The sequence below is a fragment of the Pelobates fuscus genome, chromosome 4 (assembly GCF_036172605.1).
Source record: "Pelobates fuscus isolate aPelFus1 chromosome 4, aPelFus1.pri, whole genome shotgun sequence".
Classification (NCBI taxonomy): Eukaryota; Metazoa; Chordata; class Amphibia; order Anura; family Pelobatidae; genus Pelobates; species Pelobates fuscus.
In genome coordinates, this window is record NC_086320.1 from 137,913,962 (window position 1) to 137,934,139 (window position 20,178).

At 39.6% G+C, this 20,178-nt stretch overlaps 1 protein-coding gene across 1 annotated transcript in view; it reads left to right on the forward strand.

The window, feature by feature from the left end:
* Positions 1-20,178, forward strand: part of ZNF407 (zinc finger protein 407) — a 547,008-nt gene that overhangs the window by 32,568 nt on the left and 494,262 nt on the right. The window contains exon 2 of the mRNA XM_063451620.1: positions 1,642-5,878. Coding sequence (XP_063307690.1) covers positions 1,687-5,878 — 4,192 coding nt within the window. The 5' untranslated portion in view covers positions 1,642-1,686. The remainder of the gene's footprint in view (positions 1-1,641; positions 5,879-20,178) is intronic.

Here is a 20,178-nt window from a genome sequence, read left to right on the forward strand (position 1 = left end):
TTCATTAAGCTAGTTATTTTTGTGCTTAGAGTATCTGTCATGCCAAAGTATGAGTTGGCATTTGATATAAGTTATGAGTTGTTTTTGTAAATGTTGGGATAATATTTATTGTAGGCTTTGAGTTGTTTTTGTACATGCTGAGATAACATGTATTGTAGGCTTTGATCTTACACCAAGCCTAAGCCATAAAACTAGGGCATCATAAAAGGTATTGGTGCATATACTCATATGACTTTGGGTTCTTCAAAGGACAACATAATTTAAGAAAATATGGAGTGGGCAATAAACTACCAGGCCAAACCCATCTGATCCACCCAGGGGTCTGCCCACTTAGAAACAACTAGTTTTAGGTATATATTGAGGATGTTGGACTATCCAGAGAGATATTTTTTTTTTTCTTCAACAACTACTTGGAGACCTGTAGCATCTGAATCTCCCACAAGAATGATATGTAAGGGGTAAATATATGTAAAATATATGTTTTCTCCTATTTTATTTTATGGACTGTTTTGCAATTTGTTATCTCTGTTTCTGTATGCCATTTATTTCTGTATTTTTGTACCCAGCACTGTGAATCCTTTTTGTCAGATTAAATGTTTACTTAATCAGCTTGTGTCTTTGTTCTCTATGAGCTCACACTTCTGAGGAAAGCTCAGGTTAACATGTTACCAAAAGGGTTAATTATATATGTCTGATCAGTAAAGTAATGATGTGATCCTATAATTCTACTGTGTGTGGGGTAACCTAAGACACCCGGATATAAAGTCTTGGTGGTGGCAGTAAAGTGTGTACTATGGTGTTAGTGTAGAAGGGGTTGCAGGGGTTAACTTAGTGGTTGCTGGGACTAGCAACAGGAAACCAGGTAATCTAATTCACTAGAGGCTGGACTGCAGCACAGGGTTCCTCAGTAGATGGCAGTAACTCTTGAGAACCAAACTTTTTCAATGCATTCGTCAAACAATAACCCAATGTTGTTTTGCTTTGCATTCTAAATATGTTTTCTCCTTTTTATGTGTTTCTCCTTTGCACATAGAGTAAAGATTACAGGCTTTGCATAAAAAGCCTGTAATATTTAGCAAATATTTCTTGTGTCCTTAAAGCAGTTCTGTCTCTTCTCAGCACTTTATACATATATATTCTGTATGAAATTCTGATCAAGACTGATTTGGAATTTCGTTGAAATTCCAATGCAATCCAAAGATACAATAAGTCAAATTCGGGACTACAAATGATGGAGGTGGTATTCAAACTCTGCCTGCGTAGGATCCCGTGGACTCATGGGATCTTCCATCATAGTCCTCTCTGTTCTTGCACATGTGCAAGAGTACAGCAATGAAGTTTCTCCTGGCAACTGAAGCGCCAGGAGCCAAAGAGGACAGCAGCGATAAGATGGCGGTGATTGTGTGGCACTGCCTAAGGTACATACAGTTCACTGCCCCTGAGACCACCGGACGCACATTGTTTCCCCAAAATTGACTGGCTATTTAAAGTGCTAAAAATGCAAACCTAGAAGCTGTGTTCTTAAGGTTAATTAATTAATTAAGATTAATGGACTAATTTATATATTTATGTTAAACACTGAAAAGCTTTGAGAACATGCATGTTTGAATATGTATTAACTGTTTTCTTCTTTTTTTTCAGCTTCACTGTGTTCTGAACCAAAGTGGACGTCTTCTATTATAATTTATGGAAGAAGAGTATAGCCAAGAGGGTCAGACCTCAGTAAACGAACCACCAGTTGATACAGAAAAGGATGCTGTTGCAGATTACATCCAATACAATTCCATGTCTCAAAATGATAAAAACACTGATTGCACATCTGTGAAAAGGCAAATGCCAGAACCCAATTCTCCAAGTAAAACGGAAGATACTAGTGTTGATAGCACGTGCTTGGCAAAAAGAATTAAACTAGATATTGCAGAGCCTAATCAAGAATACAAAGATGGTGATTTTTACAGTGAAACATGTGCAAACAATAAACAGACAGAGAACATGGAAGTGGCAATAAACCAAGGTGATGTTACATGTAATGAAGGTGAAAAGCAATCATATGCGGCTCATTTTGTGAAAATAAGTGACTTGGATTGTCATGTTGAACAAGACCCTTTTTCAACAAAACCTGACTTACATAAACAAGTTGAAGAAAATAGTGCTAGTGTTGTAGCAGAAAATAGTTCACAATTGCAGTTAGACACACAAAACAAAATATTTTCATGTGAACCATGTGGCTTTAAATGTTTTAATGAAGATCTTTTCAAAAAGCATTGTACTGGAAAGGACCATCATCCACCGTGTGTAGGAAAAATTGAAACGTTAACAAAAATAAATGTCTCTTATAAAACACATTCAAATCTAAGTAAAAAGTCCAAGAAAGACAAAGCTGGACTGAGTCAGTGTAATCCAAAAACACAAGATTCTGGTGATAAAGACAGTTTTGTTGGTGACCTGAGTAATAAAGATATCTCCAGTAAAGGTAACTTAACGGCATTGTCACAGAAAAGGGAAAATATATCTACCAAGGTATGCACACCAATTACTTCTGCACCAGACCATACCAGAGAGCCGATTGTAAAAGCTATACCACTCAAAATGTCTAGATCTTCTCTTGCCAAAAAAGGATCTAAACAGTCCTTAAATGTTCCATCAAAAGCAATTTTAAATATTATAGCTAGAAGGGCATGGTATAAAAAGGAATGTGAAAAGGCTAGTTTGTTTAGGAGAAAGATTGGCTTTGGACAAATTAGGAAACGCTTGGCACGAATGGCACATGTTAATTTAAAAGACAAGCACAATATTAAACCCAATCTGAAGTCAAGGCGTGCTGCAGCAGAACCTTATTATCATGCTTATTGTCAGGATATGATTGAAGAAACAAACCATGCCTGCAAAACATTTGATGAAGACAATAACCAAAATAAGTCAGAATTCAGACATAAATGTCCTTCCTGCAAGAACGCTTCAAAGAACAGAAAAGGTATTGCAAAGCCTGAAAAGAGAAGACTTGGAGAGGGAATTAATTTTTATTGCCAGACTTGTGGGTACTGTTCTGTCACCAGAGAAGACTTTGAGAATCATTACCAAAATGAAACACACAAGAAATCTCAGGTTAGCTTAAAGTGTTACATCTGCAAGTTAGTAGCCCCAGATGAGTTAATTTTTAAGACTCACATGAATGCCCACCATTACATGTTCTTCCACTGTTCTGCCTGCAAGACTTACTTTACAGAAAATAAAGCTCTACTGCAACATAAAACTTCACAGCAACATATCAGTGTAGAAAAACAAAAAGAGAAAGTTTCTAGTTGTTGTCCGTTAGCTTCAGCAGCTGAAGTTGTGGAAAGCTCTAATCTGGAAGGTGTGCATAATACTACAATACATGCAATTAAACACGAGCTTGAGGAAAATGTTGTAAATCCTTTAAAAGAGTGTGTGATAACTGAAGATTCCCACTGTGAAGCAAAAAAGTCTCGATTTCAATGTAAAAAGTGTTTTTATAAGACAAGATCTTCTACCGTCCTCACAAGGCACATCAAACTTCGCCATGCTCGTGATTACCACTTTTTATGCAAAGCCTGTAATATTTACTCTATGTGTAAAGAAGGCATGGAGAAACACATAAAAAGGAGCAAACATATTCAGAATGCCAAGAAAAACAACATTGGATTACTTTTTGATGAATGCATTGAAAAAGTTTGGTTTTCAGGTGTTGCTGATCTAGCTGTTTCTGAGGGAGCTAGACCTGAAAGTGAAGCTTCTATTACATCACTATCTATTTCTCAAGAATTACTGCCATCTACTGAGGAATCCCTGTGCTGCAGTCCAGCCTCTAGTGAATTAGATGCAGTTCTGGCTAATGCACCAAAAAGAGGAAGACCAAAAGGGAATATCTCTAGGATATGCCCTCACTGTGGTCTCTTGGCTTCCAGTGTTACTAACCTAGCTGTTCATATTAGACGGAAACATAGTCATCAGTATAGCTATTTGTGTAAGGTATGTAATTATTACACAGTCACTAAAGGAGACATGGAACGCCACTGTACAACCAAGAAACATGAGAGTCGTGTAGCAGAAGAAAAGAATGGCCAACAGAAATCTATAATCGTCATATCTGATGGGACAAATTTTGAAACTGCAACAAAGAAAAAGGGGCGCTTAGCTCCTCCAAATAATGAACAGTCAACCTCTATCTCCACCATAAATCTTCCAGATGATGCTAACACATCACATGAGATATCTACAAACCTTGAAGGCAATCAAAACGTTCAAATGGAAAATGAGTCGCAAAGTGAAGTAATGGAAACCAATGTCAGTGGTAATGTCACTTTCCGGAAACGTTCTCTTGACAATGGAAGTAAGAAATGCGCTCACTGTGATTTTGTGCCTTACTCTGCATCATCTTTGGAGGCACATATTAAAAATAAACATTCAAATGAGTTTGTATTCTACTGTATTGCATGCGAATACTGTGCTGTGACTTGCACAGAGATGACAAAGCATGCAGCCACTGAAAAGCACAAGATTAAACACAATAATTACCAATCAAATTCTTCAGGTTTGGACATTAATGATAAAATACAGAATTTTCCAATAGGAATTCCTAAACCATCTCATCAGATTGAATCCAAGGAATGTATAGCAGAATTAACAGAAGGCACAGAAGTCAACATAAATAACTCAAATTATGGTCCTTTGGAAAAGGAAAGTGAAATTATCGAGCTGGGTGCTTCCCACGCATCTTCTGGTCCTACCGTTCAGGTTGATGAAACTGAACTATCTGTTTGCAAAGAAATAAATAGTGTTAATTATAGTAACAATGACTCAACCCTGGACAGATTCAGTGAAAATGATAGAAATGAAGACTCTGAACTCCGTACTATTACAACTTGTCAAGGACAACAGATAAAAGAGACTGTTTTCCCTTCCATAGAAACAAAAGTATTAAGTAAAGACATAACCAGTGAGGAGAATAATGAAGGGATGGAATCTGAACAGATAAATCTTTCAAGTACAAGTAAAAATGAACAGACCGAGACCTTGAACATTGTAAAATCTTCTCAGAAAGGCTATTCTGTCGAAAATGCTGATGAAGGAACAAATGTTTCACAAAATGATAGGATTGAAAATAACTCATGTTATGAGATTACCTATGTAGAGGAGGGTGAGACATGTATAGCTAATAGTAACTGGGAGACAGGTGATGCAACTGACAATTTAGCTTCAGAAGAAAGAGTTGCTATTGACCCATGTGACAAGGTTCAAAATGTAAGCCAGTTTGATTCCTCCATTGTTAAACTGAAATATTGTGATGTTGTTCAAATGACGGCTACTTCTGTTAGTCAAGTGTGCAATACAACCAAAAGCATAGATTCAGAAGTCAAACCAGGAAAACGTAAGAAAGGCAATGGGAACTCTCAAGGCGAGTCAACTCGCATAAGATGTGATGACTGTGGGTTCTTGGCAGATGGTCTTAGTGGGTTGAATGTACACATAACAATGAAACATCCAACAAAAGAGAAACACTTCCACTGCTTGCTCTGTGGAAAATCCTTTTACACTGAAAGTAATCTTCATCAACACTTATCTAGTGTTGGCCACTTAAGGAATGAGCAAGCCAGCTTTGAAGAGCTACCTGAGGGAGGGACAGCTTTCAAATGTGTGAAATGCACTGAACATTTTGATTCAGAGCAGACCTTATTCCTCCACATTAAAGAAGAGCATGAAGAATTGTTGAGAGAGGTTAACAAATACATTGAGGAGGACACAGAACAGATTAACCGGGAAAGAGAACAGAATCAGGGAAATGTCTGCAAGTACTGTGGCAAAATATGTAAAAGCAGCAATTCCATGGCTTTCTTGGCTCATATTCGTACTCACACAGGTATGTAGAGATAAAACAATGCCAGAGTACATTGCTTGCTAAATTTAAGGAGGCTTTTTATCAGAGATAATTTTTTTTTTGGTTCCTATAAATTGATTTAAAATCGATTTGTTTTAGAATGAATATGTTTACTGCTTGATACTTATAATTTAAAACAAAACCTTCTGACGCCATGTGTTACTGGCAACCCCTTTAGAAGTTGGGTTTTTACGTTGAACTGAGAAGCTGCTAGGATTCCAGTACGTAGCAAAAAAAATACAGTGTTTAAACGGTCTAATACAAAATGCCCAGTGTTCTGACATGGCATCTTTTTCAGCTAAAAATCTTTAAGAAACCTTATATGGGGTTATTCATTCAGGACCAGCTTTTGTCTGGATGGACAAAATCTGGTAAAAATTACCTACTAATAGTGAATGGGGAAGAGTCGATAAAACTAGTAACTGTTTAAAAAAAAAAAAATTCTATTTTTCTTCATTCCCAACGAAGCCAATTTAAAACCCAGAATAACCAACACAACTAATGAAAATGTGAAAACAAAATGATTTGCATAAAAAACTGAAAATAAATCCAAATTGCAACACAATAAAATGAATCCATCTTCACTGCAGACTAATAATGGGGGAAGCCTTTATAAAGTCAGTTGTTGCATCGCGTGAGAGAATTTCCCATGCTATGCAATATGAGCGAGAACGCTCTGATTAGCTGTATAGTAAGCCAGTCTATAAGAGCGCTTTGATAGTGAAAAACATTGTTTAGCGTTAGTAATACAAACATGTGTTCCTAACAAAATACACGTTTTTTTTTCAGTCCCCCCCTCACAATGGTGAGGGTACAAAAGGTGAGATTTACGTAATGATTGTTGATCTCATTCAATCCAATGCTGCCGCATATGTGATTCATGTGGTAAATTGCCGCACTTCACCAATCTGATGCTCTCTAGGAGCAGCATTTGATTGAGAACTCTGCAGAACTCTTTGAGATTGAGAACTCTGCATCCAGACCACTTCATACAATTTTAAACTGTTAACATGATAATGCATTTTGATGATAGGAATGCTTAAAGGACCACTATAGTGCCAGGAAAACAAACTCGTTTTCCTGGCACTATAGGGTCATTAGGTCCCCCCCACTCTCAGGGCCCCTTCAGCCACTTACCTTTCTCCCTCGGTGCTGGGTAACTCTCCACCCCCTGCCGACGTCAGATCTGAATGCGCATGCGCGGCAAGAGCCGTGCACGCATTCAAACCGCCCATAGGAAAGCATTACTCAATGCTTTCCTATTGACGTCCAGCGTCTTCTCACTGTGATTTTCACAGTGGGAATCGCGGAAGCGCCTCTAGCGGCTGTCAGGGAGACAGCCACTAGAGGCTGGATTAACCCTCAGTGAAACATAGCAGTTTCTCTGAAACTGCTATGTTTTCAGCTGCAGGGTTAAAATTGGAGGGACCTGGCACCCAGACCGCTTAATTGAGCAGAAGTGGTCTGGGTGCCTATAGTGGTCCTTTAAATATTAAACTTGTACAGGAGAAATATATATAGTTTATTCATGTTGGCCATTTCCAATAAGAGAGGGGATATGAGCAGCATAGTCTCATGGTGTTTGTTTTGACATAATATAAGGAGAAAAAAATGCATAACATCATGCTTCTTGCTGTCAACATATGTTTGCTGGGTGCCATAATTGATTAGAAGCAGGAATGAATTCAAGGATAGGTATCTGTCAAGCTATGACTTGACTTGGTTCCTGTTTTGTGTCCCTTCTATATATACTAATAAAATACAATACTTGCTTTCATAGTATTAGAACTCTTTATTCTTAACCCATTAAGTACCCATGATGACCTATGTGGTCATAACAATCATTATAAAAGCGTTTAAAAAAAAATGTTCATTTAGCTGTTGGCTATTATGTATGGAATAAGGTCATCTCTTGGGTTAGTTTTAATCAGTGAAATAGAGCAGAATTGAAAAAAAAAAACATTATTAAATCATGTGCGATAATTCTGAAACTAGGCCTACAGGACTAGCCATTAACCAGAATTTGGGGATTTAAATGTATTGTTCTGGTACCAATCATAAAATGTGATGCTGTGGTGGTTCCTGAGAATTAGTTTGAGAAGGGTTGCATTATTGAGTCCTTGGAGCTCAGTGCATAACTTGATTAGACAAAGGTGGCATATCATGTAAATTTCAAAATATGTGACCTCATCAGTTAGCTATAATAACAAAAATCCGTCTGATAATATTTAATTAAAACCTGTATTCCTGACCCTATAGTGCTAAATCCACCATTTATAGGTGGCTTGTCCCCTTAAAAGTTAATAAAACTCGCCTTATTTCCAGCGCCGCGCGGGTCCCTGGCGCTGGCCCCCGCCCCCTTGGTGTCAACATCAGAATTGCCAATTTTTAGCCAATCCAATGCTTTCCCCATGCATTGGATTGGCTAAATTTAGCAAGCGGGCAGGGCCAAACACCGTTTTGGGCAATCAGCACCTCCTCATAGAGATGCATTGAATCAATGCATCTCTATGAGGAAAATTCAGTGTCCCCATGCAGAGTGTGGAGACGCTGAACGGCACTGCTGCCTACTGTGCAGCACTGAGCCAGGAAGCACCTCCAGTGGCCATCTTTTTCTGAAAAAGCAGTGTTTGAATGAAAATGCCTGCATATAATGATTATACTCACTAGAACAACTACATTAAGCTGTAGTTGTTCTAGTGACTATAGTGTCCCTTTAAAGGAACACTATAGTGTCAGGAATACAAACATGTATTCCTGAGATTAAAGTTCTGAATGTGCCATTTAGGAAACCGGGTCCTGCCTTACCCCTGTTAAAGGTGGTTTACTCACCTTTTATTACAACGCTGCTCGGTCTACTCGTAGCAGGCCCCACCTCCTTGGATAAGATAATCAAATGTGATGATCTTACCCAATCCAATGCTTTCAGGTAGGAAAGCATCGGGAGGCTATTTTGCATTCGTGGAAAAGCACAGTGCTGAACCAATTAGAATCTCCTCATAGAAATACAATGAATCATGGTATTTTTATGTGGAGCGTTCAGCGCCTGCATACAAAACGTGGAGACACAATGCAAGTGCTGCACACTGCAGTACTGACCCAGGAAGTGCCTCTAGTGGCCGTCTCAGTGACGGCCACTAGAGTTGTTACTAGGTAGTATTGTAAACACTGACTTTTTGCTGAAAGGTAGTGATTATATTAAAGAGCCTGCAGGGACAGGCAGTAGACACCAGAACAGCTGCATTAAGCTGTAGTTGTTTTGGTGACTGTAGTGTCCCTTTAATATTCACATCATTTAACATTTCTTTTTATTTCTTAGTGATGTCTGAGTAAATTTGTCTTGAATTAATTAACAATCTTTTACAGATTTTAAACCTATCCTGTATTGTTTTTGAGAAATAACACAAACTATAGTTGCCTAAATTTATTCTTTAGTTATTTTATGTGCTTTTTTTATGGAGTCCTCAAGTTACAGCGGGTGTCTGTATTGATATCAGGATGTGAAATCTTAAGAAGCTGTCTGCTCAGAACATGTCTGCCCATTGGGTCTGTCTCTTGCAAATTAGTTGTTATCCCCTCCTCCATGTTGGTTGGTTGTTGGCATTTGCACATCAAGCTAACCCAGTCATCTCATTCATCTTTAGTTCCTGATATATTCAAGAGACACAGTGAGGCTGAACTGTATGGGTGAAGACATAGTTATACGAAAATAGGGAAAAGATAGACGCACATGAGCGTAGTATATCATAAATTAAAGAGATACTTTAGGCATCAAAACAATTTAGCTTAATGAAGCAGTTTAGTGTATCGATCATTCTCTTACAGTCTCACTTCCAAATTCTCTTCAATTTATAAGTCAAATCACTTTTGTTTCTGTTCATGCTGCCTTAGCCACACCTTCCCTGGCTGTGATAGACTCAGGCAACATGGGGAAAATGGTTTCATTTTTAATCTGATGTTAACTTGTTTTAGAAGTTTTTTATATTCTGTTCTGCAAACTGAACTTTAATCACACACGCAGACATAGGAGGCTTCTGCTGAGTCTAAAAGGTTATTAACAGAGCAGAAAGTAAGAAATTCGAACTTAAACAGTATTTGCAATTAAGGAAGAGTAAACATAAGATCTCTTTACTGAATTGTGTATGAAGACTGTGCAAGTCACATGCACGGAGGTGTCACTAGGGCTGTGTACCCAAAGTGATTTAACTCCTAAATGACAGACAATTGAGTAGTGAGAGACTGAAAGGGCATTATTTATACACCAAACTGCTTCATTAAGCTAAAGTTGCTTTGGTGCATATAGTGTCCCTTTAAGTAAATATGTTTGGCAATAAAACATGTATTTAACTTGCTGATTGTAGTACCTCTTTGAGTGGTTTTGTAATTAAAAAGTAAAAGAGCAGAGATGTCATTACTGACCGATTTCTGAAATTCTACGCTACCATCGTGAACAGACGTGGAGCTACATAACAGTGTGGATCCGCAGCGGCCGGCGTCCACTGGCATGTCGCAAAATGCCGAGCAGCACTTCTCCTATTCCTGGAAAGGTGATTTTTGCTGTGCATAGCATTTGGAGAGGATGTAAACGCGACATTACCCCCCACCTGAAGGATGACCACGGGGCAGGCAGGACCAGGCTTGAGAGGAAATTTGGCGTAGAAAAAACTAATTTTTCGTCCAGCAATCATATCAGAGGCAGGAACCCAGGAACGATCAGCAGGTCCATAACCGTTCCAATCATCCATTAGTATTGCAGAAAGCCCCGAATAAACCTGGAGTCAACTATGGAAGAAACATCGTACTCCTCCCTTCCAGAAACAACCAGGGGAGGAGGAGGGACAAAGGGGACAGTATACCTTTTACAAATAAGAGGCTTAAGCAAAGATACATGAAATAAATAAGGTATACGTAAGGAGGCAGGAAGAGCAAGAGAATATGAAACTGGATTGATCCTCCGAACAATACGAAAGGGACCAATACATCTGGGAGCAAACTTCATGCTAGGAACCTTGAGTCTAATATGTGAGGAGAGCCACACCCGATCACCCACCTGGTAAACAAGGTTGGCACCCCACCGCTTATCGGCATGAAACTTGAAACGACAGCTACATCCTCAAGAGCTGAGGGGAATTTAGTCCAAGTTTAACGTATAGAAGTCATCCAGAGCAAGGGATAGCAGTGTCAGAGAATACAGCAGGAAGAACATGGCAACCGTTGTTGACAAAAAATAGACTATGCCCGGATGAGTCATGGGTAGTATTACGGCCCAAGGTAGCAATTCAGACCAGTTCTCCTGCGTGCTATTGATAAAACAGCGTAAATACAGTTCCAATGACTGGTTAGCCCTCTCAGCCGCACCATTAGTTTGAGGATGGTACGAAGAAGAAAAGGATAATTCAATACCTAACTGTTTGTTTATTGAATGCTCTCCAAAATCGTAACACAAATTGGGACCCTCTGTCAGACACAATATTTTGCGGAATACCATGTTACCTGACAATCTCACATATAAATATATGAACCATTTTTGAAAAGCGGTCAACCACCATAAGGATGGTGGTATAACCATTAGAACTCTGAAGTTCCACAATGAAATCCATAGACAAATGAGACCATGGGGTACAGGAAGTGGTTGTAATAACCCACATGTAAGTTTATGGGGAACCATGGAAACTGCACAAACTGTACAAGCGTCCACATAGTCTTTGATGTCTTTCCTGAGCGAAGGCCACCAGAATGATCTCGAGACAGCGGATATAGTTTTATTAATACCCGGATGTCCAGCAGTCACATTGTCGTGGAATACCTTAAGCACCTCCTTTCTAACAAAAGAATAAACAATCTATCTTGAGGTTTATCACACGGTGCCTGGTACTGAGCTGCCATGATAGTACAAAGAAGAGGGGATGATAAGGAAAGGACAGTGGATGCAATGATACACTCAGGTGGAACAATAGGGGATGTCTCCTGTTCTTGTTCTGATTCAATGTTAAATTGCCTAGATAAGGCGTCCGCTTTAACATTCTTGGGACCTGGTCTGTAAGTGATGATAAAGTTAAAGCGAGACAAGAACAAAGACCATCTAGCTTGTCTAGAAGAGTCGTTTAGCATCACCAATATATGCTAAGTTTTTGTGATCAGTAATGATCAGAAGGGGGTCCTTGGTACCCTCCAAAATATGTCGCCATTCCTTAAGCACTAGTATAATGGCCAACAATTCTCTGTTACCGATATCATAGTTACGCTCTGCTGTAGACCACTTTCTAGAGAAGTACCCACAGGGATGCAAAGGGTTTTCCTGACTCTCCCTTTGAGAAAGAACAGCCCTTACCCCTGTTTCGGAGACATCAACCTCCAGTATTAAGGATTTGCTAGTGTCAGGATGTACCAATATGTCAGCAGAGGCGAACAATTCCTTAAGAAGCTTAAAGGACCACTATAGGCACCCAGACCACTTCAGCTTAATGAAGTGGTCTGGGTGCCTGGTCCATCTAGGGTTAACCCTTTTTTCTATAAACATAGCAGTTTCAGAGAAACTGCTATGTTTATATTTGGGTTAATCCAGCCTCTAGTGGCTGTCTCACTGACAGCCGCTAGAGGCGCTTGCGTGCTTCTCACTGTGAAAATCACAGTGAGAAGTGCCAGCGTCCATAGGAAAAGACCCAGGAGAGGCTTCAAAATGATACTCGATCTGATTAAAAAAACCCAGACATTCATGAATATTACCTTCAAAATGCGGTGATATTAGGTGCCCTATATTCAATGGGAGTAGGTACAGTAGGTGGGGGTGTACCTGCCAACGGAATCTCAGACTGTAAATGAGCCTTACGAATAAGTAGTGTATTGAAAGCTTGGCCGAACTGATCCATACTGTGATCATTCTCCTCTAGCTTTCTCTCACAAGCTACTATGAGCCGACACAAATCTGCAGGATCTATGGCCATGTCGTAATGTCAGGATTACAATTGATCCAACATGCAGTATTAGTATCACACTTAGGAATAGGGATAACGTCTAACCAGACCTTAGAATGGCATGACTTAATGTACCAGAGAATAGTCGTAATATTAGCCGAGGTCAGGAACACAGAACGAAACACAGTTGCAAGGAATAGTCAATAGTCAGGGATACCAGAATTCAGGGAAGTAAGAACGAAGCCAAAGTCAATAACCAAAGAAACACGATCAGGAATACACTCTCGGATAACCAGCAAAGGGAAACCACGACAGGGCAATGATTAGAAGAAATGAGTGAGTTTAAATATCCCTCTTGTGAATCTGACTGGCCTTTGACCCCAAAACGTGCGTGTGCATCCTCTGCATGACCTCATCCGCACGTCGTCGTCGCTACCATCGTGGGACTACATAACCGTGTGGATCCGCAGTGGCCAGCGTCCACTGGCATGTCGCAAAAGCCTGGTCTTATGGCATAGGACCGCCAAGCAGCACTTCTATTCCTGGAAAGGTCATTTTTGTTGTGCATAGCATGTGGAGAGGATGTAAACGTGACAAGAGGATGACATCTGTAAAGAAGTAAGAGAAGGGTAGGACAAGGAAAGTTAAAATCAAAAGAGAAGATGCGGAGTTGGAGCAGTTGTAAAATGAAATAATAATTGGAAAACTGTATACATATGAATTAATACTGTGAAAAGTAACAGCTGCTAACAAGGAAGTCATCTCAGGACACCCTTGAGAGTATAAAAATCCCAAATATTTAAATATTGACTATTCTTTTGTACAAAAGTTAATGAGAAGCATACAACTTTTTTGTTTATAAGTCTAGTGTGTGTTTTGTGTACATCTCAAGCCAAGCTTTTCTTCACAACTTTATTCAATGAAAAAAAACAGAAAACAAAACTGTAAATATTTTTTTTTTTTTTTTTGTGAACCATTTTAGGAAGCTACAATTGTGCTCATGCCTGCTAAATGGAAAATCCACCCTAGCTTGTTCCTTCAACACAATCAAGCTGTTTCTCCTCTTGTTTTATTCTATAAAACAGCAATTTTAAAAAAAAAAAAAATTCTTTAACATTATATTTTTAATCAACGTTGAAATAATTTTTGTAAACATTTCTCAGTGAATATCATTACTAATAATGGTACACGGTCAGAGACCATGTATAAGTCCTTAATATGCCCTCATAAGGCAGATAAAAAGTGAATAAAATAAAAAGGGAAGATGCTAATGGAGTTCTCTTTAGAATTCTTTATGCCACTGTCTGGTCAAGACATGTTGCTTATAATTGATGTGTCCATTACTTGAATTCTCTTGTAATTATAGTCAATAAGTCTTGTAAATGTGTTAAAGCTCACTAAAAGCATACAAATTCAAGAACAGAGTAAGGCTAATAATTTAAAATAATCAATGTAGGCATTTCAGCACTTAATTTCCCTTGTGTGTTGATAGCTGATCATTCTTAATCCATTAAGATTTATTTAGTCGTTTACAATGCAAAATAGGTTTGCACTGGTCACTTGTGCCATTTGAAACTGTCCACCAGGTTAAGTGCAGAATGTAGTCCATTATTCTTCCTTGACTATATGTATTAATTGCATTTAAAATCAAGTTAATGTGGATGTGAAAGTGAGGTAACTATCAATATATGACAGAGCCACCCTACTTCTATAAGTTACATCATTGATATATATTTATTAAAAAGTTAGCATACTTTTTAACACCGTTTGTGGACCCTTTCTTCAATTTTTTTTATTTGCATTCTGAAATGGCACATTGACATAAAGCTATTAAATTGGTATTTTTTTCATGATGAATAGAAGAAAAACCTGTTTATCAAATAAAAATAAAAATACTTTGTGACAAGATTTTATTTTCTCCCTCTAAAAGCAATGTACCACATATATATATATATATATATATATATATATATATATATATATATATATGTATGTGTATATATATATATATATATATATATGTATGTGTATATATATATAATAAAAATGTGTGTGTGTGTGTGTGTGTGTGTGGGGGGGGGGGGGGGCGGGGGTAGATTTATTTTTAAGAGGGAGAAAAACATTGTAGTCAATACAATGTTAAACACCGATCTGCACATCAGTAAAAAACTTGCTTTTCCCACAGAACTCTTACATTTGCAGTGATGTTACTACTGCAAGGGATTCTGGGTGTGCATATGCAAATGAGTTCAACAAAGAATTGCCCTTTTTGCCTCATTATTCAATTTTAAACATTGATTCCTTTGAGTTTATATGTACTGCATAAAACAACTTTGAGGCTTGGCATTCTGGTTTGGACTCTGCAGTAGCGCTGTCCATGAGTGGTTAACTGGCACGCTAGCAGAAGCTCCTAGCTGAAACCTTAAGCTCTCCTTTCTGGTGACAGCGAGCATCAATAAATGTGCACCAGGTAAGAAGTCAATTGATTAAAAAATGATTTGACTACTTACATTGGGGAGTGTGCCAGAGGACTCATGGCACCATAACCACTAGAGCTACAGCTCTATATGTTTGAAACTATCATTTGCAGAACATTTTGCCACCACAATGTATACAATAATGTATGACTTCTGAAGATTACCTTGTCATCCACACTTTTTACTAGGCAGAAGTCATACTTTTGGCCTGCAGACTGCTGCCTGAATGCACGTACGCTTACATTTTGCATACTAATATTTTTTCCCTAAATATGAATTTTTGCCTTGCAATGGTTGCAGGGAGAACTTGCTCTCAGTGCTGGGTCCAAGGTTTACTTCATCCTTTATTATTTCTTTTGAAATTATGTGGGTGTTGGTTATGCATCAAAAAGAGACACTGGCAGATTGTGAAGAAGCATATGAGGTTTTACTTGTGTGGATAAACGGCAAACATTTATAACATATAAGTTACCTAAAATAGCAGCCAGCAGGGTGAAAGGTAAAAGGAAGAGAGACAAAGATCAAGTGAAAAAACAAAGAACTTCCTTCCTGTGATTACCAACAAGTTCATATCCTATATGAGCAGTACTCTGAACTGCACAGTGCCATCTACAGCTCAACTGCTAAATATGTATATATTTTGCAGTACATGCTGTTGTATTTCCCAATACCCCTTCTCAACGACATGTGCATGACTACGTGACATTCAGCTTCTTTTTGTCACGTATTCATCAGCTTATAAAAATGTGGTTAATCGCATTTACTGTCCACACAGGAAAAGTTGTGCCGAGCAGTAACCAAATCCACAGAAGGGTTAATGCTGAGCAGCAATTATGCAAATGGGATCCTGGTAACTGCCTTCGGGGTCAAAGGCCGGTTACAGCCTATCAGATCTAGAGGAGGGGTATTTAGGCGCAGTTCTCATCCTGCTCAGTGCCCTGTCGTGGTTTCCCTTGTAGTTGTCCGAGAGCGCGTTATTGATTCTGGTAATTCTGGTTATTTGACGATGGCATTGTTTTTGACTTCCCTGTTTTCTGGCATCCCTGACTCCTGGCTTGTCCTTATTGTTGTGTCTCTTTCGGTTTCCCTTGACCTCTGCTATTCCTGACTATTCTTTGGTACGTTACTCTGGCCATTCTAAGGTCTGGTATACGTTACCTCTGTGTTACACAAGTCTACGTGTTGGATCATTCTGTAATCCTGACATTACGACATGGCCATAGATCCTGTAGAATTGTGTAAGAACATAGCTGCTTGCGAAAGGAAACTAGAGGAGAATGATTACCGCATGGATCAATTTTCACAGGCCTTCAGTACGCTTCTTACCCGTAAAGCGCATCTGCAACCTGCGGCTGCTCCTACTGTCTCACCTCCGCCTTGTGTACCTCCGCCTATAGTATACAAGGCACCAACTATCTCTCTATCTCCTCCTCTGCATTTTGATGGTAATTTCCAAGAATGCCGGGGATTCCTTAACCAAAAAGTATCATTTTGAGGCCTCACCGGGATCTTTTCCCACAGACAGAGCTAAAATTGGTTACCTGATGAATCAATTAAAAGGTAAATCTTCATCTTGGGCCAATCCATTATGGGAGAGTAATAGGAGTATGGCACACAATTACCAGGAGTTTATTATGGAACTTAAACTTGCGTTTGAACCATTAGGCAGGGAGGAAGACGCCTCTACTGCCCTGATGCATATCAGACATGGGAACCGGTCTATCTCGGAGTATGCCATAGAATTTCGTACCCTAGCTTCCGAGGTAGATAGGACTACTAGTGGGTTAATCTCTACATTTAAAAAGGGACTATCTGAAACTATGCTAGATGAGATTGCCCCTTATTATTTGACTATAGCATTGTTTTTGACTTCCCTGTTTTCTGGCATCCCTGACTCCTGGCTTTTCCTTACCGTTGTGTCTCTTTCTGTTTCCCTTGACCTCGGCTATTCCTGACTATTCTTTGGTACGTTAGTCCGACCAGTCTAAGGTCCGGTATACGTTACCTATCAGTCCTCTCTGTTACACAATTCTACGTGCTGGATTATTCTGTAATCCTGACACTTTTGTAGTAAACAATGACGCTGATTTGGAAACGGTTTGGTGAGTGCGTCTGCAGTCATCTCTTCTGATGGACAATACTGAATGTCAATAACTCCTTGCTCTTGCGTGTCCTTGAGCAGATGATGTTTTACATCAATGTGCTTGGTTCTGGGATTTACCCTTTCCGATTGCGACAATTTTTCTATTTCTTCCCAGGATGTTGGTTCCTGTATTCTATATGTCTTAGCATTGTACAGCCTCCGGGGTGGTATCCCTTTTGTCACCCGAGTGGATCGTCTCATTTCTGGTTCTTCTGTAGGTTCTACTGGTTTGTCCATTGTAAGTTCCACTTCTTGTTCTGACTCTTGTGCAGCTTCACACTGGTCAGCATTTCTTGCTGTTTCAATGGGCAAATTCTTTTCACAGCTTTATAGGATTGTTTTTTCTGATGCTTTGCTTCTATCAAAATAAACACTACAATTTATTGTGACCCTGTTGGTCTTTGGGTAAAGGATTCTGTATCCCTTACTTTGTTCACTGTAGCCCACCATAATGCTTTTTACAGCTTTGTTCTCCCACTTGGAACATTTCTCGCATGGGCATAGGCTTCACAGCCGAACACTCTAATATGTCCTATACTGGGTTTTGATGCATTCCATATTTGGTATTGGGTACTTTCTATGGTTTTTGATGGTAGCCTGTACTGTAGGTATGTTGTAGTCATTATTGCTTCTCCCGAGTACTTGTTGGGTAAGTTGGCATCTGAGAGCATGCATCTGGCCATTTCTGTGAGAGTGCAGTTTTTCCTTTCTGCTACAGCATTTTGCTTGGGAGTGTATAGTATAGTTGTTTGGTGTACAATACCATGTTTCTTTAGGTATGATTCCACATGCTTTCCAATATATTCCCCTCCATTGTCAGTGCATATTATTCCTGGTTTCCTTTGAAATTTGTTGCTGGTCATAGCTACGAAGTCTTCATGAGCGCGTGGCAAGGCAAAATTGTCATACCTTCTGATAGACGTCTCTTTGCAAAATCCTTTTATGGCTTCTGGGTTTCGATGCTCCAATCTTCTGTGCCACAGGTGGATACACTTGTGTACATTATGAGTTGTTGCTCTGGCTTGTTTGCTTGCAGTTATGAGTTTGTACGTGTGTTCATTCAACCTTCCTTTTGCTAGGATTTGTTTTCTGTTTTGAAGTGTGCATTCATTGCCTCGAAACTGGATTGTGAGTCCATTTTTAGAAAGAGTTTACTGATAGGAGGCTTCCTTCTAGGCATGAAACAAACAGAACATTCTTTACAAGGACGCTTTGCTTACACCCTGACGGTGTGATGCAATTCAGGAATCCTTGACCATGATGTAATACATTTCCCATTTGCTAGGAAGACTTTGTCTTTTGCATGGTAATCAATTTCTGTAAAAAAAAAGTTTCATCATGTAACGGATCGCCTGGCACCCCGACTGGGTACCTCCGTTAATGGATGCTCCTAGTGCTTCCTGAGGACTCCAAGCACTCTGGCAGACACCATAATCACCGAATCCGAGAAACCTTTAAATTCTCCCAAGCGTATGAATGCTGTAGACAGTTGAATAGGAACCATACGAATAGGCTTGCACTCCTAGCAGTCAAACTGGAACAGCATACAATAAATCCTCCCCCAATAATGAGACGACACTTCACTTTGAGGGTTAAACAGGAACTCTGGACTGTCTCATCCAGCCTCGCTTTTATTACAATAATACACATACAGGCCACACCCAGGGGGAGGCATAAAATAACCAATCACATACATGGTTCAGCCCACACATCCCCTCCCCTCAGATAACATTAAACCCAATTATCCGGTACACTTTTTCAGCCAAGTTCTGGATGTACCCCAAAACCCGGGGGTACACCTTTAAATCCAGCATCGCTGGATAGCCCTTATTCAGGGGGACAACATATCCAAAATTCAAGTAATTCGGATGAATGGTTCGGGAGATATGAGGTTCCAAAGATTTGACCGACCGCATGGGTAAAGTATCCGAAAACAGTTCCATGCATTTTGGCCCTGCGGTCGGTCACAAACAAGGGAATGAAAACAGGCGAATTGCCTGTGTTATAGAGCCTGGAGAGGGTTTGAATGAATTCCCTTGTTTGTGGGGTTCTTTCTACCGAACGGCGGGTCATTCGGTAGTTTCTATACGAATTTCTGGAAGTATGGAGGTCTCAGCGGTGTTTGCCTAGTCAAGTGTCCGATTTTAGTTCCAGACACTCGACGGCAAAACACCGCTGTTCGGTAGTTTAAGATGGCCGCCGCCACGTGTTTGTTTCCCGAATGGCGGCCACCCAGAGGACAAAGAATACATTACACTGATTGCCAATTACCCGTTTGCAACATTGTTGCAAACTGTAATTGGAGGCACACTTAGTCCTGGGTGGTCTGGTTGTTCGGTAGTTTCACTCAATATAATGAATGGAGTGATTCTACCGAACAATCAGGTGAATGCTGCATACATATCCCAGGTTAAACTCAACACATAAATACATATGTAATATTAAAGGCAGTATACTGGAATATGCTCCACAGTCTTAAAGGGACAGTAGTCCCAAAAGTCCCAATATATCCATTGCTGATTTTAAAGGGCCAGTAGCAGCAATATAAAGTACAATATGCCCCAAATAACCCAGGGGCCATAGTCAGCAGGTAGGAGGCTAGCAAACAGGCTTCTCCAGGGCCCAGTGGCGAGGTTGGTTTCGCCACACATCACATGCCATGTGACTTGTTACCCCTGAGTCGATGCACCATCCGTGTGATGTGCTATTCTGAGTTACTTAAAGGTACCACTCCATGATGCACCAGCA